The sequence below is a fragment of the Rhinolophus hipposideros genome (genome assembly GCF_964194185.1).
Source record: "Rhinolophus hipposideros genome assembly, chromosome: 5".
Taxonomy (NCBI): Eukaryota; Metazoa; Chordata; class Mammalia; order Chiroptera; family Rhinolophidae; genus Rhinolophus; species Rhinolophus hipposideros.
In genome coordinates, this window is record NC_138051.1 from 60521911 (window position 1) to 60547561 (window position 25651).

The window sequence follows — 25651 nt, forward strand, 5'->3', positions numbered from 1 at the left end:
ACTGATTCATGCGACAAGATGAATGAACCTTGAAAACGTTATGCTAAGTGAAAGAAGCCAGTCTTAAAAGACAACATACTGTATGCTTCCATTTACATGAAATGCCCGGAATAGGCAAATCCATAGAGACATAAAGTATATTAGTGGTTGCTAGGGGCTAGGGAGAAGGAAAGTAGAAAATAGGGGGACATGGGTAATGACTGTTAATGGGTATAGGGTTTCTAAAATTAGACAGTAGTGCTGGCTACACATTCTGTGAATTCAATAAAAACTAAATTATACACCTTAAAATGGTGAATTGTGTGGTACATAAATTATATGCAAATAAAGCTATTACTTCAGAAATTAAATGGAGTTAGTCACACCATCTTTTTTAAAGTTATTTCCTAATATAAGATTTTGCAAATTACATTTATATAAAGAAAGAAAAGCCCGGTTGGTTTTTTTTTAACTCAACATTAAACATCAATAAGAAAATGCTAGCTATAAATAAGGCCCTAGTAAAATACTATACCTTGCCACATTGCTTGTAGGAAATTCCCTTTTGGTTACAGTATTCATAGAGGAGGGCTGCGCCTTGTACACATAATTTAGCTTTCAGAGAGTCAGGTTTATAATAAATTCCACTATGTATGACACCACTGTTATGTCCAGTCTGATGAATAGCTACCAGACAAAAGAAAAAGAGAAAGTAATGACTCATATAAAACCTAAGAAGTGGGGGGACAAACACAGTTGAAGCTATCAGAGATCACATTATTTAAAGAGTCTTACAGTTAGAGCACTGGTTAACTTCCTCTAGTAGACGTGCCTGATGTCTGTGTCACTTCCCTCCAGCTCAACTCTGATTTCAGTTACAACTTTGGTGCACAAACTCACCTATCACTACCAGCAAACCACTTTAAGGGACCACTATAGCTCTCTGCATTTTGCCCCAGGACCTTTTTTAATATGGGGAGGGGGACTCAATATCCCTAGGGGCAATCCTCAACCAATAGGGGCAGGACCTGGTGGATAAATGAGCAGGATCCTGGCAAATGTTTATGTAGCTCCTCAGAGGTCCCAGTGGAATCAAGCTCACAGGAGCAACTTTGATAATGTAACCTCATGTGGCTTTTCCACCTTCCCTGTTTACTCTCCCCACCCCCTTACTCCTGTCTCCTAGGTAACCTCTCAAATAAATAATCTACACCCAAGTCCTAGTCTCAGGCTCTGCTTTATGGAGAATTCAAATGAGGGTACTAACATTGATTGACATTCAGCATGACAGATGCAGAACTGACAAAATGAGCAGGTGTTCAGGTTAAGCCAGAAGAGCAACACTGATAACATACATACCTAAATCTTTCTCCTTTTCCAGAACACCAATGGAAAGTGCTGGATGTCGAAGGATGAGTGCTCTGGCAGAGGCAAGCCCCACAATTCCGCCACCGATAATGACTACATCAAATGAGCTTTAAAGTAATGCATGGTTACAGTAGACCTCATCAAACTTCACATAATTTTGATCACCCAGGGATAATTAAACTATTAATTTCTAATCATTAAAAGCAAATATTCATTTGGCTTTACACTATTTGGCTTCATACTCACAAAGAAAACCTTTAAAAGTTACACGCATTGCTGGTCAGCACATAGTCAGCTACACTGAGCAGGCATGGTGGCTAGTTGCTCTCCTCCACAGTACTCTGCCTGGGCTGGCTGCATCAATGATTATCCTGTGCTAAGCATCACACTCTTCTCTACCATCTATTCTTTTAAAATTCAAGTACAGTATTCTTGAGCATAAGCTAACACATTAAATCTTTAATGTCTTAATGTGCAAGAATTTGTACATTTTTTTCTGTTGAGGAAGAAACGGCCAGTGAGAACATCAAACCTTACGGAAATAAGGGGTCCAAAATAGGTCCAGAACCACAATTTTAGCCATGACAAACCCTGATTACAAAACTATTTCAAAAATTAGAAAGGACTTGTATAGTCTAACTCTGCAATGAGAAGAGTACAAGATTACCTTTAGCACTTTCCTTACGGTGAACAAATCTCGGTCTTATAGGAACATGGCCAATCTTGCTTCTTCTGCACCCCACCTATTTCACCCCCTCCTGTATTATATTATTTTGATGTAAATCCAAAACATCATCTGTAAATATTTCCGTATGTTATTTCTTTTATTTATTTATTTAAATTTTTATTTCAGTATGTTATTTCTAAAAGATCTCTTCAAACACACACACACACAATACCATTATTCATATTTAAAATTAACAACAAATATTTTATATCATCAAATATTCACTATAAATCTTTTAGAAGGAAAACACAGGAGAAAATCTTGGGATATAGAGCTAGGTGGAGAGTTTACACCAAAAACATGATCCATAAAAGAAAAATTTGATAAATTGACTTCATCAAAATTAAAAGCTTTTGCTCTGCAAAGGATCCTGTTAAGAGCATGAGAAGAAAACCAACACGTTGGGGTCACTCACATATTGCTGGTAGGAATGTAAAATAGTACAGTCACTCTGGAAAAAGAGCATGGCAGTTTCTTAAAAAACTAAACATGTACTAACTGTATGTCTTAGTGACTGCATTTATCCCAGAGAAATGGAAAGTTATGTTCATACAAAGACCTGTACATAAATGTTTATAGCAGCTTCATTCATAGCCAAAAACTGGAAACAGCCCAGATATCCTTCAACTGGTGAATGGTTAAACAAACGGTGATTAAACATTTGTGGTTAAACATCCACGCCATGGAATGCTACTCAACAATTAAAAGGAACCCACTATCCACATAGGTAACACCTGGGATGGATCTCAAGGACATGCTGTGTGAAAAAGGCCAATCTCAACAGATTACATACTGTGTGATTCCACTTACAGAACATTCTTGAAATGACAAAATTATAGGGCTGGGGGAATAGATGAGTAGTTGCCAAAGGTTAAGAAGGGTGTAGAGATGGAATGTGACTATAACACAGCAGGTGACACAAGTGATATCTTTGTGTTGATGGAACATTTCTGTTTCTTATGGTAGTAGTTACACAAAATAACACAAATGATTAAATTGCACAGAAACACACACAAACACAAATGAGTGCATGTAAAACTGATAAAATCTGAACAAGGTCTATGCTTTGTGTCAATGTCAATTTCCTGGCTGTGATATTGTACTGTAGTTACCTAAGATGTTATCATTGGGGTAAATTGGATGAAGGGTACATGAGATCTCTGTTTTGTTGCAACTTTTTATGAATCCGTAATTATTTCAATATAAAAAGTATAACCAAAACCTTCACTAACTCTACTTTTCTTCCCTTGAGCTTCCCCAAAGAATTGTCTACATACCCCATGATGAATCATGAATCCTATTCCACTCTAATCCCCCTCCAATCCACTAACACAGCAGCCAGAGTCAACTTTTGAAATATCAGTTTAATCACTCCCTCTTCTTAAAAACCCTTTAAAAACCTCACAGCGCTCTTAGAATAAAATTCAATGTGTAGTTAAAATAAAATAAAAATCCTGCTGTGCTGTAGCCCCTCTCCCAGTGTCATTCCAAACCATCTCTGTTCTGCCAAACTGCAGTCACACTCATCTTCCCTACCTTCTAGTTCTAGAAACAGCCAAAGGTTTTTCAGCTTGAAAGCCTTCGCGTAAATCATCCCCTCTACAGAAAGCAAAGACAGTGGTTTCCACTGTGACCTCCAAACTTCAAATCACAGGACATTGAATTCTGCAGATTTGGATAAGAAACTGAGCTGCTTCTCACAGAGGTAACTCTATGCAATGTCTGCCAGGAACTGACTTAAAACTGGTTTCAGATCTTCCAAGTAACACCAGCGATGTCAGCTAATAAACAGCATATTTAATTGCTTACAGCGTGCTAGGTCCTTTCATGCTCAAAATGACCACCTGCGGAGAGAGACTAGGATCCAATTCACAACTGAGCCTTCAAGGAGCTTACGTTAACCCGCCCAGAGTTAAATAGGAAGCGGAGGGGTTGTATTCAAAGACAGACTGTTTTAGACCTCTACTCAACCTTCCTCTCTTACTCTGTTCCTCCCGCTCACAGACAACGAATAAATCCTGCAGGGAGCTCCTAGGATCCAAGGTAGGAGCCCGGGCTCCACAGGATCCTGACCTTCACTCAAGCCTGGAACAGGGAAGTAGGGCAGGGGCACAGGTCCAGCACAAGGCACCTCTGAGACACGATGCAACGCAAGAAGCGGGGAGCACTGTGCTGTACTCACCTAGTGCTGGCTCTGCGGCCACCCTGGCACAGCGGCCTGTGCCTCCCCGGCGCGGGCCCCCACGCCGCGGAGAAGCCCCCGGGGAATCCCCCGCGGACCCATCCGCAAGCACTGCCCAGGTAACGCAGCGCGGGAACCATTGCCTGCGTCCCCTAACCTGCCTCAGCCAGAGGTGGTCACGAGCCCGACACTGAAGGGGCCTCAGGCAGCACTCTGTAGCCCCGCCCCCCGCGCAGCGACCAATGAGGCGCGCGCCTTCGCCCAACGCCAGTGACCAATGGACGCGCGCGGCGGAGGGCGAAGGGCAGGCCCGGCGCTGCCGCAGACGTCGGGGGTGCTTCCTCGCTCCCTCCCGTCGACGCTGTGAGTAGAGGCGCTCGGCCCCGAGCTGGGCGGGACTAGGGTGGTGGTTATGCTCGGCCCTTTCTCTCCTTTCCTCGCTGGGCTTACGGAAAATTTGTCCCGCCGAGTCACGCGTTTTTCATCTTCACTGCCGAGCGGTCTCGGGGCCGCGGGAGAAAGGCGGGGCGTGATTACGGCGAACACTCGCTTGGGTGGGCCCCGCGGCCTGCCTGTCTCCCGCCCGGGCCCGCGCGGGCCTTGTCCCGGGTCGGCTGGAGGCGGACGGCTGGGCACCCGCTGTCTCCAACCCGCCCCCCCCCCCGCCAGCGGAGTGCCCACTGAAGGGGCGCTCTCCGTCCCGCCCTCGCTCGGGGCCGAAACGCCTCGTCACGTCCACGCCTGACGGCCTGCAGTTTCCCCGACTTTCTGTGGGGCTCCCGGCAGTGCCGTGCACGCGGCCACCGGCGGCCCTGCACGTGTCGAGCGCCTGGATGAACCAGACGGCTCGGTCCCTGCCGCCGTCTAGCAATCGTTCCTTAAATACCGGCCCGACATGCAGTTGTGAAATATGCAGTGCGGGCCGGGGAGCAGCGACTTCCCTGTACAGGTCACATCTCACTTGTTCCCTTATCTGCAAAATGAGGGAAGTGGGCCGTGCAATCTCTAAAAGACCTTTTAACTAAAATGACGTGATGCAGTCGCCGTGCCGGTGTAACACCTGTTCTCTGTGCTTGATGGCAGTTGTTCGTTTTTAGGGTCAGAACAGCTGGCCAGAAACGTAGAAGAATACGGCTTGATTCCTGGAGGGACTTTGCTTGCCTGTTTGAATTTGGTCGCAGGCGTTAGTCGGGTGACTTGGGGAAGTCCTGTCACCTCCGGGCCTCAGACCCTCCCCTGGGAACTAGGCGTGACAGTCCCCTGCACAGGGCTGTTTGCATTCCGTGAGCTAAGGCTAATCAGGTCCTTAACACCGTGAATTACTCGATAAATGACTGCTCTTCTTAGGCTCAAATGATGTGATCTCTTGGACACTTGTACACATTTTGCTTTATTTGTGAAAACAATGTAGAATGTTACCTACCGGTACTTGTTCCACACATTAAAAAGGAAAAGAGATGGTTATTTTTTCAATTCAATTTTTGAATTTTGAGATAATCGTAGATTCCCAAGCAGTTGTGAGAAACAAGCAGAAATCCTGTGTTCCCTTCACGCAGTCTCCCCCAATGAGAGCGTCTTGCAAAACTATGGTACAACCTCACAACCAGGACACTAAGATCCACACAATCCATTGATCTTACTCAGATTTCCGCAGTTTTACATGTATGCATATATATATAGTTCTATATCATTTTTATCACGTGTGTAGGTTCTCGTGTCCACCACCATAGTCAAATATACAAGTATACATAGTCAAGTATACTTGTAGTCAGCTACAAGTATAGCTGTTCCTTTACCACAAGAATCCCTCTGGTTGCCTTTTTATAACTACACTTTCCTCCTGCAGGGCACCCCTTCCTCAGTCTATTCTCCCTTTCTAAAATGTTGTCATTTCAAGAATTTGTATAAACAGAATTATACAGTATGTAACTTTTTGGAATTGGCCTTTTTCACTCAGCATGATCCCTTGAGATCCGTCCAAATTGGTGTATATATCAATGATTCATTCCTTCTTATTGCCGAGCAGTATTTCATGGCATCTCAGTATGTTTAACCATGCATTGAAGGACATGCGAGTTGTTTCCAGTTTTTAGCTATTTTGAATATAATTGTGCAGCTTTTTTGTGTAAACTTGCTTTTGTTTCTCTGGGATAAATGCCCAAGAGTCCAATTTCTGGGTCATATGATTAGCATACTTTAGTTTTGTAAGAAACTGCCAGATTTTTTCCAAAGTGGCTGTATGTTTTTACATTCCCACCAGCAATATTCGAGTGATTCAGTTTCTCCCATTATTACCAGCGTTTGGTGGTGTCACTTTTTAAAAAAAATTGAACCATTCTGATAGCTATGTTGTGGAGATGGTTATGTTTCAGTTTGCACAGGATGTAGTTGATTTGGTACTAGGTTGAATACAGAATTACACACTTCTAGGGACTGTGGTCAGATTTTCATGGGCCTACTATGATTTTGACCATGTGCTCCTTAGCAAGGTGAAAAAACTCACAATACATGTGCTCTTTTTATAAGTTTTTTTCTTGCTTACCTTCTCACCTTTTGACTGTACATTAGAATTTGTTTCAATTAGTAATTTCAAATCAAGAGCTCACCATACAGTTATACACCCTGTAATGTCTTTGGCTAGAGACATTTATATTCATGATACTACCCTCCTCAGCTGAGAATTCATGTTCATCTATGTCAGAAGCTGTAAGATGTTAGTTCAGTGCGTGTCATGTGATGTTGTTGGCCTAGAAATGGCTTTTGGGAACTTTGCTTCCAATTCCTAATGAATTGCTGTTTATTTCACTAGACTCTTCATATCTCTGGAATAAGAATTGGCATCAATAATAGGTTATTTGCAAGAAGGTGGGGTTGTAATTCCCCAATTCTGATACCACCCCACCCTCTCTCCACATTTTTACCACCCTTAAGAACTAATTGGCTTGTTCGGTCTTTTTGACCACTAAGTTAGCCATCACTTTAAATAGCCCACTGAAGTAATTGCATTTAATATGTAAAAACAGAACTTCTACTTAAAAAAAATTTTTATGCAAAGACTCTCAATCAAACCTATTCAGAAAAACTTTATATATATCCTATTTTGAGTCACACATTGGAAGTTTGGCTTTCTCTAAGTCACAAACATTATTGCAACTTTTAGAAACATCTGCTAAAACTTATGGCTCAAGCCATGTTATGATAGCAAGAACTTGTTTTGTTTGTTTTTTCATGATTTTGGATTTCTGATTTATTGAAGCAGTAATTTAGTAACGGTTATTTTTTAACTTGCTTTTAACTGGTTTCTTTCATTAGAGTTAAATTAACCAACTCACCACTAGAGGTCTCCTCTTTCCCTATAGAAAGCTTTCCCAGAGGTAGCTGCTTGAATTCATCCGAAATTCCTAAAATCAATTAGCAAAGTTGTAGTTGAGAATGTGAAAACCTACCAATTTATTTTTTTACCTTTATTGCCAAATAAAAACTTGTTTGCATGTTTAAATTACTTTAATATATCGAATATTTTTAGAGATCATAGCTGAAGTAAATTTCGCCTGTAAGCTGAATTATAAGGTAGGCTAAAATGAATCAAGTGAAAGTACTTAAATTTTCACAGACCACTCTACCTTATCTGCTTAATAACAGTTTCTCTGGTTTTATCTTTATCCATGGAAATATATCAACCATTGAAGACTTAATTAGCAAATATTAAACTCTTCCATTAGGCGTATAACACTGTACTGTGCTAGGTGCAAAGATTTAATTTGAATATAGGTTCAAAATTAAGAACAATGGGAATGAATAAGATGTGACCTTGCTTTTCCTTTTTATCTGCATACTTTTTTTTTTCTGTCTAACTAGAAACTCTTAACCATCCTTTAAGACCCATCTCAAAAGAAAACTGTAGTGTGAAGCCTTTCCCTTATTCCTTTAGGCTCTGACAGACGTGTTTATACCTCTACTAAGACACCATGTTGCATGTTATTTCTTTATGTTTATGTCATCTGCCTTCATTAGACTATACATTTTATGAGGATAGGAACCGGTCTTTCTGTCTCGCCTTTGTTTTGTTTCATTTTTTGATCTTCCTGTTGTATCTCTTGCACTAGGTAGAGCAGGCATGCAAGAAATATTTATTGAGTGAACGAATAGATGGATGGATGAAGATGGCATTTGAGTAAGGTCTTAAGGTTGGGTACGATTTCCACAGACAAGATTGGGTGTGTGGGGAGGGACGGTACATAGAGGGAACAGTCTGAGTAGAAGCTGGAAAGCCCAGATGCAGCTGGCAGTCAATGGTGTCATCAGAAGGGGGCACAGGTGGCGAGAGCTTTAACCAAAAGCTGAAGAGGGCTGAGGACGTGATGACAGCAGGCAGTAAGGTTCGCAGTAATGAAGGCAGAGTGATGGTGGGAAAGGGAGGAAGTGGTGATTCCAGGTTCTGTCCTCAGACCTCACCTCTCACTGTTCCACAACCTCAGCATCGTTAGTCACTTCCTCAGCGCTAAGGTGGTTCCCACTCAGGCCTCCTTCTAGTCCTCTGTTTTTGTTTTGTTTTTAAATTTTATTGGGGAATATTGGGGAACTGTGTTTCTCCAGGGCCCATCAGCTCCAAGTCGTCCTTCAATCTAGTTGTGGAGGGCACAGCTCAGCTCCAAGTCCAGTCGCTGTTTTCAATCTTAGTTGCAGGGGGCCCATCCCACCACGCCCTGCGGGAATTGAACCGGCAACCTTGTTGAGAGCTCGCGCTCTAACCAACTGAGCCATCTGGCTGCGCCTCTGGCAGCTCAGCAGTGGCTCATCTTCAGTCCAGCAGTTGTAGAGGGCGCAGCTCACTGGCCCATGTGGGAATCTAACCGGCAACCCTGTTCAGAGCTCGCTCTCTAACCAACTGAGCCATCCGGCCGCCCCTCTTCCCCCCCCCCCAACCAGTTGTAGAACCATCCAATAGCTAAGGAAAGAGCCTTGGACTGGTGGTAGCACTACGTTCAAGTTTAAGCACTGCCACCAATTAGCCATGAAACATTGGGCAAGTTCTTTTAAACACATGCATTAAAACCCCGCCTTGTTCCAGAAGGGATTTAGGGTGTCAACAAGTTACTTAATATGAAGGCTTTGGTTTCCTCATCTCTGAATTAGAGGTTTAGTCTAGATGATCTGAGTTCCTTCCAGCTCTACCATTTTGTGACTCCGATTCTAATGATTTGTTGGTCTTCTCCACTTAGAAGTTCTGCCAACGCTTTTTATTTAGAATATGAAAAATTGGGAGAAAAAAAAACCTGAACCCACAACCCTGTCCTCCTGACACTGATTTCTGATAATGGCATCATCATCTTACCGGTGACTCAGGACCAAAACTTAGTGTCCTCTTCAACTTCTCTAGCCCTGCCTCTACGTCTCACTTACTGAATCAGGTGGAATCCACTGTGACGTCATTCCCATTCTTCCCCCTCTTGGTCCTGTCCCATGGCCACATGTCGGGGAAGCCCTTGTTAGCTGTCTCTCTGACCTGTTCTGTTGTACTCAATCTTGATGCTGCTGTCTGAAGCAGACCTCTAACGATGCCAGTGTTCTGTGCAGTCAGTCTCCCCCAATGAGAACATCTTGCAAAACTATAGCACAACACCACCAGGAAACTAAGATCCACACAATCCATGTGTGCAAACCTCAGTGACTCCCAACTACCTGCGTAAGACAGTCATTTCCCTGGCTGAGCACGCCACACCCTTCCTGCTGTGACTGTAAATTGTCTCCTCTTTTATTACCCCAATGTGCTAACCAAACTGAACAACATGCCTTAAATGTTCTTGCCTCAGCTAATCAACTCACAGGCCTTTCCCTGGGTATCTTTATTGAAATCCTGGTCTGTTCTTATTTTAACTCTTTTGAGGTATTTATCAGGTTCTGTGCTTTAACTACTTGGTAGCTGGTTTTAACTCACTCCACCCTGCCTGAAGTTGTCAGCTCCCCAAAGGCAGAGACTGAGTTTCATGTATCGTTGTCCCCCAGACCTCCTCCCCCCTGAACTGGAATACTACTAGAGAAACTTGAATTGAGATCAATTGGATTGAGAACCAATTCAGAAATCACTTTCTCAACTCATGGTGATAGATTTTTACAGCTGGAAATCATCTGAGCACATCATCTCATTTTATAAATGAGAAAACCAAGGGTCAGAGCGGTGAAGTTACGTACTTGCCCAGTCTTTTCCAGCTGCCCTTCTACCACCGTTCCTTGCACTGTTGTGGTGACACTACTTGCAGCCTTAACATAGCGAGATGTTTCCAAGTCTTCTCTTTCCTCCTGGATGTTAAGTGTCTTGACTTCGACACATTGCTCCCTGGGTGATTTTAGCTTGCCATTTTGATACTGGAAATGTACACTGGGAGTGGAGCTGGTTTCAATAAATTTGTAGGTGCACTGCCTAAATGGACACCAGGTGGCAACCTGCAGGCTAGAACGATGGGACTTAAGTCCAGGCTGGAAGGAACCATAGAGCCTGTTTTTTTGCAGCAAATGAAACCAGGAAACTGAGACTGGAGTGACTTGCCCAGTAACTATTGAGAGACAAATGAGTCATCAGCTTTATTGGCACAAGAGCACTGACTTTGAAGTTGTGAAGTGACTATATGTATGTGACTGATTGCCGGCTGATGACCTAATATGAATACTGTTTTGTGTGTCTAGATCAAATCATGCTGTTTGGAAAAATTTCCCGGCAGCTGTGTGGCTTAAAGAAACTCCCATGGTCATATGACTCCAGATACTTCTGGGGCTGGTTGAATGCAGTATTTAATAAGTAAGTTACTCTAATTAAAGTGAAGAAACTTGGGGAATTGTTAAAGATAGATGAGTTCCCAGTAGCTATTTGACTATTTCTTGTATTTCAAATGTTGTTGTTTTTTGGTACAGTGTGTGCAGTATGATCCTCATTTTGTTTCAAAACAAACATATACATAAACATTGAATGAAGACAAAAAATAGATTACAAAATATTAATGTGCCTGGGTTGCAGGATTTCAGTGATTTTTTTCTTATTTGGCCTTTCCGTGCCTTTCAAGTTTTCTAAAATGAATATTTATTACTTTTATAATCAGAAAATCTCAGTAAATGTAATTTTAGAATATTTCATTCCATGGCTTCTTAAGGGATGTAGTTATCCTTTTGAATACTATCAAGGGAACTCAAGTTTTTAAAAAGTGGGTGGCGTGCTTAGAAATACTTTGAAACTGATGAAACTAATCCCCTTGTTGCGTAACATAGCATTGACACCACTAACTAGAGAAAAAAGCATATGTAGAAATTAATAAGTATCACTTAATGAGATTTAATTTGAACATAGGTTCAAAATTATTCCCTCATTTATCATTAATAAAACAATAAAAGCAATAACCAAGTGTGTCATTCATTCCATAGTTATTGAGTACCTCTTGGTGTCAAGTACTGTGCTACAAACAAATCAATGAAGACTCATGTCTGCCTGATAAACTCATATAAAAACAATATGCCTTGATAGAGTTCCCTTGGAAAAAATAAAAGCAGGAAAGGTAACGGAGAGAGCCATTGTATGTTTTTTACATGGATCTCACTAATATACTTATCTCCCTCCTCAGTCATTTGAAATGAAAAGTTGTTGCTCTTCTGTATTTATGTTGGTGAATATAGTTAAGAAGCTAGTGATTGTAGTAAAAGCTAACTGCTTTTGTTCTCTTTCCAACAGAGTAGATTATGACCGCATCAGGGATGTCGGACCCGACAGGGCAGCCTCTGAGTGGCTGCTGCGCTGTGGGGCTATGGTGCGCTACCATGGCCAGGAGAGGTGGCAGAATGACTACAACAACCTCCCAACAGGCCCTCTGAACAAATACAAGATCCAGGCGATCGATGCCACAGACTCGTGTATCATGAGCATTGGATTTGATCATATGGGTAACTACCCTTTCATTTGCTTATGATTTACAGTGACATTTTGTTGCTATTGAATATTATAGTCATAGGTGTGTCCTTTTTGCTTTTTCAGTATAATCCAATTTGTTTTTTCAGTTTAATCCAGTTTGCTTTTTCCTGTGTATGATATTTATCTTTAAATTGGAGATTACAACACCTTCCTGTACTTTCTCCCCTTACTAACCTTGTCTCTACATGACTTTTCTGTGGTTTATTGATTTAAAATTCAAGGCCTTCTTTGTCAAATAGTCTTTGTTAGTCATTGAGAATAGAATTTCTCAATAGTCATTGAGAAATCCTCAGTAATGTAGGAAGAATTGTATCTACACAGCTTCTGCCTGTGTGGGCATTTCTTTCCTCCAATGCATGGTGTCTGACTGCAAAATGGTCCTGTCCATCAGTACAGCCTGTCTAATGAATACCTTGTAGAGTTAATAAGGTGACTAACCATTAAAGTTTTCCTTCCTGGGCCTGAGAGCTTTCCCGGGACATAGGACTTTCAATCCTAAAACCAGAACGGTCCCGGGCAAACTAGGACAATTGGTCATCTTAATGGTAAAACAGATTCTTAAACTGTACTTTTTTACCCCCAGAGGGCCTACAGCATGTTGAAAAAATAAGGCTATGCAAGTGTCATTATATCGAGGATGACTGTTTGGAGAGACTTGGTCAACTTGAAAATTTACAAAAAAGCATGTTGGAAATGGAAATAATTTCATGTGGGAACGTCACAGACAGAGGCATCATTGCTTTGCATCATTTAAGGTAGGTAGTCATTGCCAAAATGGAACTTAGTAAAGATGTTAAGATGAATAATCAGAATTTTTTTCAATTACAATTGACATTCAGTATTTTTATATTAATTTCAGATATACAGAATAGTGATTAGACATTTATATAATTCACCACGTGATCCCCCAATTAGTCTAGTACCCACGGGGCTCTATACATAGTTACTACAATATTACTGACTGTGTTCCCTATCTGCACTTTACATCTCTGTGACTATGTTGTAACTGCCAATTTGTACTTAATCCCTTAACCTCTTTCACCCAGTCCCCCTACCCTCCACCTTCCTGCCCTCAACTGGCAACCATCAGTTTGTTCTCTGTATCTACGAGTCTGTTTCTGTTTTGTTTGTTCACTTATTTTGTTCTTTAGATTCCACATATAAGTGAGATCACACAGTATTGTGAATAATCACAATTTAAAACAGTTGAGGGGTGGTATTTTATTTTAGTTCTGAAAAATATAATTAAAGAAAATGACTTAACTTTCATCTATAATACTTTAGAACAGTTATAATTATCAACTGTAATATGTCAAGGTTCTATTGTGTGTTTTAGGGACATCTTTTAAAAAATTAAATCTACATAAAACACCTAGCTTGGTACCTGCTATAGTAAGCTCTCAATGAGCATTTGCTAGTATCCTTCCTCACTATCTTTTAAAGCAATTTCCCCATCTTCTGCCAATAACCTATCACAAGAAGTTTGAGAAATTTTAAACATAACCAAAAGTGCTAGACTGTTTGTCTCTTAGATTAGTTGAGGCTTTGAGGCTTCATCTTTTAATAGCCACTTGAGTTCCTTTAAAACTTCCCTATCTGTTTTCCCTTTCTAGGTTAAGATTCATATTTTATATCTCACATGCAAAGTAGTTCTGTGCCATAATATACATATACTAGTTGGAAAGATTCAGCTAGAATTATTGATGTAATTCAGAATAACTAAACTTTCCCAAGTCTGGCCCAGTTCCTAGCATGAATTTCATTTGAAGTCGTATTCCAAGACTACTGTTCTAAAAGTCATTTTGAAACTATAGGGTGACATATACACATTCTGTGTAATTGTTTTCTAAAAGTTAATATATCGAGTTTATTTTTAGTGCTGTAAGGGTAAAGGCCAAATTGAAGTAATTTTTTTTCCTCTTTTTACAGAAAACTCAAGTATTTGTTGTTAAGTGATCTTCCTGGAATAAGAGATAAAGAGAACCTTGTCGAAGCCTTTAAGACAGCACTACCTTCTCTGGAACTAAAATTAGACTTGAAGTAAAATAATAATCAATAAGTGCCTTATTCAATATAAAGTATCATTTAAAATTGTTGATCCTAAACAGCAACAAATATAATCAACACTAGAACTATAGGGATATCCTGACATTTTAGAAGCAGAGTCCATCATGTAGAAAATAAATATTCAGGTATGACTCACTAAAGTTACTAAACTGGAAGTGAGGGTTTCATGTACATTAAATCATTTTAAGAAAAATGCAAACCAGGTAGCATTTTAATTCTAATATATTCCTCATTTTATCTAGCTATCTATATAGATACCTCTTGATGTAGATACTGAGAGGTCTTTAAAGTGATTTAAATGTACAACAGATATTCTTTGCTGTATTTTAACAGTAATTTATGTTACATTTTACTTTAAAGTTATTGAAGCATATTACTATAAATGTACAGTGATGAAACATTGGAAGCCAAATTTCAGATTCATTGATAGAGTCAATTATAGAAAATAGTAATTGTTGAGGCATTCATATCGCTTCCCAGGATTTGCATGCTTTTCTCATGATCCTGCATTCCTGTGTTTTTTATAACATACACTCTTTCTCTGAATGAATAGTTTCTGACTAATGTGTCTTTTTAGTAAGCTTAGTCTGGTGTCTTATTAAAAGTAGACATAAATACTTGGCTGACTTCAAATAGTTCTGCTGATTGCAATAGAACAGAGGAAACAGGCACATAGACCAGCACAGTTGTACTTACTTTTTGCTTAAATTAAAAAATTGCATTAGCGGCAGCCTGTTGGCTTAGTTGGTTAGAGCGCAGTGCTCAGAACACCAAGGTCGCTGGTTCGATTCCCACATGGGCCAGTGAGCTGCGCCTTCCACTAGATTGAAAACGACGACTTGACTTGGAGCTGATGGGTCCTGGAAAAACACTTTTCCCCAATATTCCCAATAAAAAAGTTTTTTTAAAAATTGCTTTAAACAGAATATTTTAACATATCAATTAGAAACAAATTTTTATTCCCTTATGTATGTTGGATGCTATTCCTGTGAGCTCAAAGGACATAAAAAAGAAGTATAAGCATAAAATTCAACTTATATATAGAAGGCAGTGATACAGAATTTCGTTAACAGATAAAAACATCTTTATTTTCATCTGCTTGAAATGGCCCTGATTCTATTATTAGTTACATGCCAACTTGTTTGTGGATTTCTGTATATTTAGTTTGAACATTAAGCTGTTGAATATAACCTTGATTAGAAATAATTTTAAAATAAATACATTATGTGATGCAACATTAGGTAGAAAAATGAATTTTAATCATGTTTAGAACCCAGCTTATGTAACTAGCACAGACCATAAATGATACAGTATTTACTAATATAATTGACACTGTCATTTTTTTAAAAAATCAGAAAATACTGAATTTGAAGAAAAGAATATAAAACAGTGATGATTACATGCTGAAGAAAGGATTGCAAATATGGATAAGTTAAACATAAGCATACATATAATAGAACTCCTTATGAAAAAATAAGCACTTCTGTCTCGAGTTTGTCTGATTACTATGTGGTGAGGCAAGTGGTTCACCACAAATTAGTCTGGAGTTAATTTTCTATTCTGCATGGTTTTCTATAAAACTATTAGATGAATTAGTCAGTTATAGTTATCTGCCTCATCAAGTATATATTGTTTTGGGTTATGAAACACAAAATGTAAACTACTTACAGAAGTTGGTTGTCCTTCTTTGTCATTTGAATCAAGGCTGCATAACAAGAATTAGATAATACTGGGATTAGTATTTAGCCCACTATCACCTGTATGCAAGAAGCTACATACATCAGGAAGCCTTAGGATATCACTAATCTGGCTGGCGTAGCCAAAATTATTAAACAGTTACCAGAATTTGGTGGATTACTTAGCTGTAAGTGAATACGGGCAAATATTCTCATGAAGAAAATTAACATAGCAGTAAACTGAGAGTGCAGAAGAAATGTGAAGATACAGTAAAATATAACTTCAAAAACCGCAGCTGAGACCTGCTAGAAAACAACAGAAGCACATCAACCAAAAATGGCTTTGAGTTATAAGAAATTGATATGAATTTTATATTTCCCTTGTGTCCACATGACAAGGATGAAAAAGCTTTTGCATAGGAGCAATAGGCCAAATCAAAGCTAATTTTATGTCATTTTAAGTATCACTGTGCAAAGCTAGGAATCCTCGATATCATTTTGGACTATGTTTTTATTATTAGTTGTTAGCATAATATATATATATATATATGTATATATACGCATATATACATGTATATACATACGTGTGTGTGTGTGTGTGTGTGTGTGTGTGTATATGTAGCGTAAAAAGATATTTCAGGGAAAATAGTTTACAACATAGTGTGTTTCATGACCCAAGGAAAAGCTCACAAGCCGTTTCTTCCAAAACCCAGATCGCTCTAGTCCTGCTTGTAGATTGGTCTCCAAGTCTGAGGCAGAGCTGGAGAGACTGAAGGACTCATTATTTTCAGGATGGCAGGCTGAGTTCCTACCAAGCCTTTAGGTCTTGTTCTACCCCTTGATCACCTTGGTCAGCTCCCAATCTTCATGTTTGCAGTGGGAACTGGGTGAACAAATGTAGATGGATTACAGTAAGTCCATCTTGCCTGCAAAAAAGGACTAAGATGCATCCTTTACTAAAGGTAAAGACAAAAGTATATGTAAGAAATATCTATAAACATATTAAATGTATAAGCATATAAGTTAGTCTTTTTGTGATAATCCATTTGATATTAAATATTTTGAACTCTTTAAATATTCCACAAAATGTTTTAAAATATAAAAATCAAGATAGAGCAACCAGGAAATGGAATTTTAAATATTTTGATGTCAAGTACTAACATTCTCCTTATGATGTTGAGACTCTGAAAAGGCAGGACACAGCGCTCAAAGTAACAGAGGTCCAAGGAAACATACATGGGCACTGTGCAATCTATTTTTCATTTGTTGCATATGATACAATTAAAGCATAAATCTTTTTTATATCTCTGATTTTGCCCAAAGTCTGGGCAGTCGGTACCGGTTATACATCTGTCCATAAACTCTGCTACTTAGATACAACAAAAGCAAAAGTGAAAATCCAAACGAGTTTCCTTTCTGTTCTGGACACCATCATCAAGCATGAAGACAGCCTCTGGAATTTCCTTTTAGATCTTGCCAAGTGACCTCCTCCAGTTAGTTATGTTTTCTCAACAACTGTGATTGTTTTCAATCAAATGTATTATTTTCTTTGAATTATTGATCAAGCCTTTTTATCATCAATCTCAAGCTCCTCAAATGTTTGGAAAACGGTAGTTAAGTTTCTTGGTATTATAGCAGTACTTCTTATTATCCAAAGCTGGAAGGATACTGCAGCTAGTCAGCTGAGGTAGGTACTGCAACTGAAAATACAAAACACAGAATGAGGTTCAATGCCGTGTACTTTTTTCATTATTGATAACACCAAAAAAAGAGGTAAATAAGTAAATTTTTCAGCACAGAAATACTTTTTCTGCACAGAATCCAGAACCTGAGAGAAGGAAAAAAAAATGTTTAAATTTGGTCTCTGCTTTTCCTTTTAAAGGTTTAAATTAAAAAGCAAAGCAAAACATACACATTAATGAACATTTAGAGAGTATGAAAAAGGAAAAATCTACATGTTAACATTATTGGAAAAAAGTATATAGTCACAAGCGTTAAGAGCTTCCTGGGACTGTAGGATCATTTAAGCCAATGCCTTGTTTTATAGCAAAAACAGCTGATGTCTGCAGCACTTAGGCAGTTTGCCCACTTTACGCCTTAAACAGGCAAAACTGCTCCCTTCATGCTGCCTGAAAATGTTTAAATTTCTTGTCAATGTCAAATGAAAGTAAAGAGAACATGTATTTTTTGTATCGTACTATATGGCCTTAGGTATCCAAAAAGCGGGTACCTCTTAATACTTTCAAATCAAATACTTGAATCCTCCAGTACCTATTAGGTTGGTGCAAAAGTAATTGTGGTTTAACAGGTTAAAAATAATTGCAAAAACTGCAATTGCTTTTGCACCAACCTAATACAAGCAATACACACATAAGTGAGGTCCCCCTATTCTTTCATTCAAGTAAAAATATTTCCATCAAGATCTTTACTCTTGAATACAAAGAAACAGCAAGATAAGGGGAACTGGGGGAAAGTCTATTTCTGGCCTGTTTTGTTACCTGAGTCTTACATGACAGAGAATAAAAGCATTAATTTCTAAACTCGGGTCTATCTCAGGGCCCGGGGGTTCATGCAGCACCTGTCCTATTGGCTTGTCCCGTCTTCCTTCCTCCAAACCTCACACACCACCAGAGACCATGTAGCATGCTGTGCAGAGGAGGCTGCAAAGGGGATGACCTAGGCAAGATTACTTAGGTCTAAGGGGTACCCAGGCAGATCCAGAAGTGAGCAGGGGCAGCCTGCTCATCTCATTTGTGCTTCTGTTCTAAATTAGTACAGCTTTTGTCTTATGACAAGACACTAACTGTAAGGCTGTTTTGCCACTTTCTACCAATCATGGTTCTTCCCAGGCTCCCAGTATACAGTTGGGATGCTATTCTTTGGTTAAATGTACTGTTCCGCTGCTGTCACTGAAAGCACACATCATTGCATTGACTCTAGCCAACTCTGATGATGGAAGGATCAGGGAGGAAAACAGTTCCTTTCTAGGATAAACCTGGAATGTCAATTAATACTGAAGGTGAACACGATGATGGCAGAGAGCTGCCTGGCATACATCTGATTTCGTTTTCCAAAGGAAAAGGAGCTTGCTCAATTGGAGTCCGCCGTGTACCTGGCTGAGACCTGTGCTCATGCATAACACCCAAAGTCCTGATCCCTATGGGGTAGCTGAGAACTGCAACGCAAGGACACCTTCAGGATTCAGGGAGAAGGGGCCTTGGGAGGCAGTGGTCTCAGGGGCCCTGGTCAGTAGTTCACATAACTTGTCTTCTCGGGCTGGAATGAGGGTGGTCGAACTGCAAGCCACACCTGCCACCTCATGTATAGCTTTAGACTCTACACCAGATGGCAAGTATGAAATCACTTGAAGCTGCAATCTTCGATGCCTCTGTAAAGCAGGGCCCCATTTTTACCCCAGGCAGGTGCTTTCGGTTCTGTCTTAGGGCCTTCCTTGTTGGTTTGCCATGATCTTTTGCCAAATCCCCTATTTCTCTGATGCTGTCAAAATATGGGTGCTTCAACAGCTGTTCACATGTTAGTCTCTCAGCAGGATTCATGTGAAGACAGCCCTAAAAGAACAGGAAATTCCATCTTTAAAATAGTATTCACTTAGTAATGTCATTTTTTTCTTCTTTGTAAGAGTAAACTGTTCAGTTGGGAACAAGAGGAAGGAGAAAAGTAGAAAAAAAAACCCAATCATGATTTTATTTCCTTCTATTATCATTCCTAAATGGGTAGCCATAGCCACATAATAGTTTCTAGAAATAGTAACAAAAAATCATTTGCCCCACCATTTGCTGTTCTTGAAGCAGTTGGTGCTCTGCCCAGAGGGGGCAGGATACAATTTTTGAGTTCACCTTTGTGTCCAACTAGAATAATCCACTTAGCCTGTTTGGTCCCTTGCATATACTTTGTAAAAATTAGTTCTTTCTTTGATTTAAAAAATAATCTCTACATATGGTAAAAATAAACACACAAGATATAGCACAGTCTAGAATGGTTCTTCCATTCCCCCTTTCTAAAATCAATGCTTTTTTGTATCTTCTTTCAGAAATAGACTATGCATTAGAAGCATGTATGTGTCTGAATGGGAGAAGAGATGTAATATACATCCCTTTATGTTACATCTATTTGCTTTTCCAGTAAGTGGGCCATAGGGCTCATACTTGGGTAGATTAAAGCTCATGACCATATACCCTAAGGAACTGTCTCATTCTTTTTATTATTAATATATTATAAATACACGAGTAAACATATTAAATACTTTTTGAAATGTGTGGGACATTGACAGTAACTTGCAAATATTTTAATTGGTACCTCATTTATATAAGACCTATGTATTTCTGAAAATGTATATATAAATCAAGTTTTAAAATCAAAACCTATTTCAAATACACTAGGGAGTTGTCTATTTAAAAAGATCCTATGGCTAAACATTTTTTGAAGAAAAGGATCCTTTTTTTTAAAACAAACACCACTCCTCTGAAATTTCTATTTTGTGTAAATTTAGATTTCAAATACAATGTTAGGTTTATTTAAAGTAAAAAACACTGATGTTTTCACTGTAATAGAATGTGACCCATTTTAAAAACTGAAAATATATACACTTTTCAAAGGAGGAGAGGAATTCTAAAAGGAACCCTTTTTAATCCATGGATTCCCCAGTGACAACAGCTGCTGCGTACTTTCTGGTTGTCTAGAAATCATGATTTTACCTTTAAGAGTCCCAGGGCAGAATAAGAGATGTTTGGAAATTTTAATTCAAGTGGTTCCTGTTGAAACAAAAAAAAAAAAGAAAAAAAAGGAAAAAGAAAAGAGGTTATAGACACATGTATTCAAATATAAAGATACCTCAGATTGCATTTCTTTTGAGTGAGATTATCTTCCTGGCACCTTCCATTCCTCCTCTACCCTCTGCCCCACCATACCTCTCACCTAAAACAACCTCTCTACGCCTGTTTCATAAGCTTCTTCTCTCTCCACCTCCAAAATGCTTTTCCAAATTTTCTTCCTAACCACTCCTTTCATGTCCTGAAGAAATAATATAGGTAGCAAATTATGAAAAAACATTAATGAAAGAAAAAAAAACACATATCGAGCAATTCTTATTTCCTCGTTTCTGCCTCAATTTATATAACTTGCCTGGCCTCAGAATAATTTTTGGCACTTATATTGGCATTTATATAAAGAGGCCCTAATTATTTGCATTTATTGATATTAACATAAAGGGAGTTTAAAAATATATATATATTTTTTGCTACCCAGGTGAACAGATACTTCTTGGTTTTCTGGAATAAACACTGTTGTCTTTACCCAGAAGAGCCTGCTGTTCCCCTGATAATCCTACTGTCGCCCAAGCAGACATTCCTCAGTCTCCCTTTGGCCATATAAGACTATTTTGCTCTGGTCACATGTTGGAGACAGTGAGGAATAACAAACACTACAAAGTGGGGGGAATGCCCAATGTCAGACAGGCAAGCCAGTTAAAGAAATATACCCCTGACAAAGAGGCTAATCAAAGAAGGAGGCTGAGAAAGTAAGAGCCAGCCAAGCTGAGGAACAGAAATGAGCCGAGTGCACTGAGTGTATAAAGATGGCAGTGTGTGAGCTGCAGGCTCATGGAATGCACACAATCCCTGGTGCTGTGAGCACACCGTTATTTGGGACAGGGAACCAGCCAACAAACACCAGTTCCTGAGTGTGCACTTATTAATCACTGATAAGAGTAAGGATAAGAGCTTCACTTTTGCAGTTCCCTAACAGGAAAAAACAACAACCCTAAAGCAGACTTGTATTAGCAGTTGAGAGTAGCCCTTTCCCCCCTCATAGCTTAAATATTTCTCTTGCTATTTCTGTGTGTTGAACGTGAGCACCGCTGGGGGCTGACACGACACTGCTGTCACTGCGCTCTGCTGTCTCAGCAACAACGCCTGGGATGAGGCGGCCTGCTTGGCTGTGATAAGATGGGCCCATTCTGCCTGCTTAGCCGGTTTTCCCCGCCCCCCCCACCGCCCCCCCCCAAACAAGCAGGCCTCCCTCCTGCAGGATTACTGACTGGCAGAAGGGCTCCAGCACAGATGTTCTACCAGCACAACCCCCGCACTGTTTCTTCCTGTGTTTCTGTCAACAGGAAATCCCCTGCAGGACAACCTCTGGGAAACCATGGGAAGCTTTTTACATTTATGAAACCTGGGTTATTATTGAGGCTTCCCCAGTAGACAAGTGAGCAGGAAATTGCTGAGGGATATTTAGTGTGGTACTGGGAATGTCCAGGTCACAAGGGAGCCAGTGAGGTCACCTCCCATATGCCAGATGTCATTCCTGCCTCTGCTGCCCAGCATGCTCCCAGCATGACCTACTTTTCCTCTTGCTAGTGCTGCAGGAGAGGGGGGCGGTGGGGAAGTGGAAGTGGAAGCCTTCACTGTGGGACAGGCCAGAAGCCCAGGGAACAGACAGCTCAAATGGAACTTGACAGAACTTCCATGTGGAAACTGAGCAACAGGAAGGTTAGTTTCAATTTGAAAGTGACTTTCTTAGTAGAAACTCAGGATTTCACAAACTTTAATTGTGCTCTGAAATGTTTCTGATTATAATAAAGCTCTTTAGGAGACATAAAAAATATTTAAAAACTACACAAAAAGAAAAAAATTACCCCACCAGAGAGAGAGATCCACTGTTAACACTTTTTGTATATATCCTTGCAGCCATTTACTTCACAGATGTGAAAAGCTTTGCATGATATTCCAGGAGCTGTCATGTTATTTTATATTTATATATGTAAATAAATGTATTGTGTATTAAATATTTATCAAAATTATGTCAAATTATGTATACTGTTCTATAACCTTTTTTTTCATTTAGCAATATGTTATGGACTTTTAATTTCAGGTGAATACATAAAAATCTATTTTTACTGCCTATGTATTTTTACTGCCATAAAAATCTATTTTTACTGCTTCTATTATAAAGATATACCATAAGTTATTTAATTATTCCCCTACTGATGGAACACTAAAGGAAATGATTTCTATTAAAGAATGCTACATCTTTATGCCTTTGTCTAATGATTTCATTGGAAATAAATTCTTGAAAGTGGGCTAAGGGTATGCACATTTTTAATTTTTCAGTTTTTTTAGAATGAGTGTGTTCCCCACATTGGCCACAGAGGACACACACCAGAGTGAGGCTGACCATGCAAGTTCATTACCGTTTGCCCCCATGGTCTGGGGAGGGAGAGCACAGTAGACTAGGAGATTGGGACAGTGCGGGATTTTCCTGGACGAATCATTGTCTGCAAGTTGACTGGCTCTGAGCTACCTAGCTACAACTGCTGAAAGTGCTGCAGAACAGGTGAGGCATGGCAGGCCATTCTGCAGTCCTGTCCAGCATGCCGGCTAACCTTTGCTATCAGCAATCTCTAAGTGAGCACTGAAGGCCAGAGTGTTGCCAGCTGACTTGCCCCAGTTTTCTTTTTCACCCTTAGACTGACCTTCCAGTGCAGAGTGGGCCATGGGGCTCAGGCAGGTGAGTAACTACCAAGACCTACGTAGCCCGCGACTCCCCAGGTAAACAGAACGATCACCACATAAACACCCTGGTAACCTTAGACCTGACATGCAGAATTCTTTCCAAAATGGGTCACTCACCCTATCTTCAGGGTCTGGAATTTTCACCCCACTGAAGTACTGATTTGTGCTAAATACTTGCTGGTGCCTAGGAATGAGGTTTCCTGTAGACAAGAAGAGAAAGGAAGGTCAAATGAGATCGGTTAGCAAGCACTGACCTATGGTGTCACACCCTCCTCTGGTGCTGCGTCCATCTGGGCCTACAGCTACAGAGGCTGCAGTTTGCTCTTCCAGTCTGAGGGAGATGCATTTAACAACCCTCAACAACCTGCACCAGATCTACAGTGGGTGAAGTGCCACGTTAGGCACAGAGGAGGCATGCACAGAAATGGAAAGCTACCAGGTTCTTGCCCCCCAAGGCTCACAATGTATTTAAGGAATCCAAACCGAACAACTCATACACACATACACACACACACACACACACACACACACACCAGATAACACCCTTTTTTAAAATAGCAAAAGTGCAACAACTACAAATCAAAATCATGTTAACTGGATCCTGATTGGTCAAGATAAAAGTGTATTGGCCTAACACTTAGAACAGCACCTGACACATAGCGAGTACTCAATAAATATTTGAGGAAGGAAGGGAGAGAAGGAGGGAGATGGATGGAAGGAAAGGAGGAAGGGAAGAGGAAAAAAGGAAGTGGGGGGAAGGAAGAAGGGAGGAAGGGTAGGAAGGAAATCATGGAAGATCTACCTAAAAAGACTACATTTCTAAATTGGAGCCATCTTTTCTTATTTCCCCAAGTAGCGATCACCTAAAAATCCAATTTTATCTACTGTTTAGAAGCACTTATGATGTGAAGCAATGAAACAAAAAGCATTTCTATATTCTGGGGATTATCTGAGGCTCACTCTGCCCATGTTTCAACCAAATCATCTAAAATCACCCTTGTGTACATTTCTAGGGATATTACACTTGAAGAGGAATTTTGTTCAGAGAACATAGGGAGATACTCCAAAGGGCGCCCCTGGGGCACACTTCCCATTTCCCAGAGCAGAGTGAACAACAAATACCTCTAATGCTGCTGTTGGACTGGGCTGGAGTTCCTACCCCTAACTTTACTGATTTGATTTGGAACTTTACCTCTCACTCAAATCTAAAAACTGCTGACCTGCCCCATTTTGGGCGAACAGCCAAAATATACTCTCTAGTGCCTTGCCCCAGATATCATGAGAGCAGTGCCTATACCTTAATAACCTTCTTCCATCAGAGAGCTGAGGAGTGGGTGGGAGGGGGGACACAGAGAGAGTGTCCTAAAATGACAAGGGAAAACAGCAAAGGAAGGCTCAGTGTCCCTGGAAGGAGCTCCACGGTGGCTTACATGTCACTCAACAAAAATCATCAGCAAATATTTACTGCTTAGCTTGTGCAGATGTTGGTGGAGGATAGAAATAAGACATGATCTCACCCTCAGTATCTTTGTATCTTACAGTATCTTTGGGAAGATAAAAGTACAAGAGAAGACATGGTGACAGCAGGTGCTACAAGAGTTCAGAGGAGGAAAATTTCACTTTAAATTGGAATACACAGGGGAGTAGTGGCTAAATTCCCTGACTTTTGAAGAGGACAATTACTGCTTGTAGGTCTTCTCATCGGTCTCTTTCCCCCCCTCTCTCCCCTCCTCTCCTTCACTTTAAGAGCAGAAAGAAAAGAAAGGGCTTTGAGGTGGGAAAGCAAGATAAGAAGAGTGACATCAGAAGAACCAGCCTTTCTTCATGACACTTAGAAGGTTCAGAAACTTCCTCTACAGCATCTAAAGAACTGAAACTAGCCTGGCAGGCTGGAGTCAAGGACAGCCAAAGAATGAATGACCACATCATCCGAAATGACATAAAATACATGCGCATTCTGTACACTGCGAAGCCCTTATAGAAATGTATGTTTCAGTGTTGCTACGATCATTATTCAGAGTTGACTTGATTCAAACTATGCCGAAGACAGAACCTTGTGTCTTTTACGACAATGAGTACATATTCAAAATTGTTGATTCTTTTTATTAAAAGAAATGTGGACACCTTTAATGGAGTCACTTAAATGTGATGCTGAGAGTTTCCCTCCTT

The 25651-nt window shown here is 40.1% G+C and overlaps 3 protein-coding genes across 10 annotated transcripts in view; 1 reads left to right on the forward strand and 2 right to left on the reverse strand.

Annotated features, from left to right (window-relative positions):
• Positions 1 to 4488, reverse strand: part of L2HGDH (L-2-hydroxyglutarate dehydrogenase) — a 38173-nt gene extending 33685 nt beyond the window's left edge. For 4 of the 5 annotated variants that reach the window (XM_081047644.1, XM_081047642.1, XM_081047643.1 and 1 more), the window contains exons 1-3: positions 4257 to 4488; positions 1339 to 1454; positions 515 to 666 (exon numbers count right to left, since the gene is read on the reverse strand). In XM_081047644.1, coding sequence (XP_080903770.1) covers positions 515 to 666; positions 1339 to 1454; positions 4257 to 4396 — 408 coding nt within the window. In that variant the 5' untranslated portion in view covers positions 4397 to 4488. The remainder of the gene's footprint in view (positions 1 to 514; positions 667 to 1338; positions 1455 to 4256) is intronic. The other variant, XM_081047645.1, reaches the window with a different exon arrangement.
• A 10-nt stretch (positions 4489 to 4498) lies between these two features.
• Positions 4499 to 25630, forward strand: DMAC2L (distal membrane arm assembly component 2 like; the record flags this gene model as incomplete). Of its 3 annotated transcripts, none has more annotated exons than XM_081047650.1 (6): positions 4550 to 4619; positions 8363 to 8430; positions 10941 to 11052; positions 11974 to 12182; positions 12794 to 12965; positions 14140 to 15745. In XM_081047650.1, 4 exons carry the CDS (start codon positions 10949 to 10951, stop codon positions 14252 to 14254), a joined length of 600 nt encoding a protein of 199 aa, XP_080903776.1. In that variant the 3' UTR covers positions 14255 to 15745. The 3 variants fall into 3 exon arrangements, with proteins under 3 accessions (XP_080903775.1, XP_080903776.1, XP_080903777.1); XM_081047651.1 differs by lacking the exons at positions 8363 to 8430; positions 14140 to 15745 and adding exons at positions 23437 to 23477; positions 25024 to 25630 and having other exon boundaries at positions 4564 to 4619; XM_081047649.1 differs by lacking the exon at positions 8363 to 8430 and having other exon boundaries at positions 4499 to 4619.
• CDKL1 (cyclin dependent kinase like 1) overlaps positions 15346 to 25651 on the reverse strand; it is a 49848-nt gene continuing 39542 nt past the window's right edge. For both annotated transcript variants that reach the window (XM_081047647.1, XM_081047646.1), the window contains exons 7-10: positions 23600 to 23682; positions 20669 to 20725; positions 19367 to 19522; positions 15346 to 17653 (exon numbers count right to left, since the gene is read on the reverse strand). In XM_081047647.1, the coding sequence (XP_080903773.1) occupies positions 17546 to 17653; positions 19367 to 19522; positions 20669 to 20725; positions 23600 to 23682 (404 nt within the window). In that variant the 3' untranslated portion in view covers positions 15346 to 17545. The remainder of the gene's footprint in view (positions 17654 to 19366; positions 19523 to 20668; positions 20726 to 23599; positions 23683 to 25651) is intronic.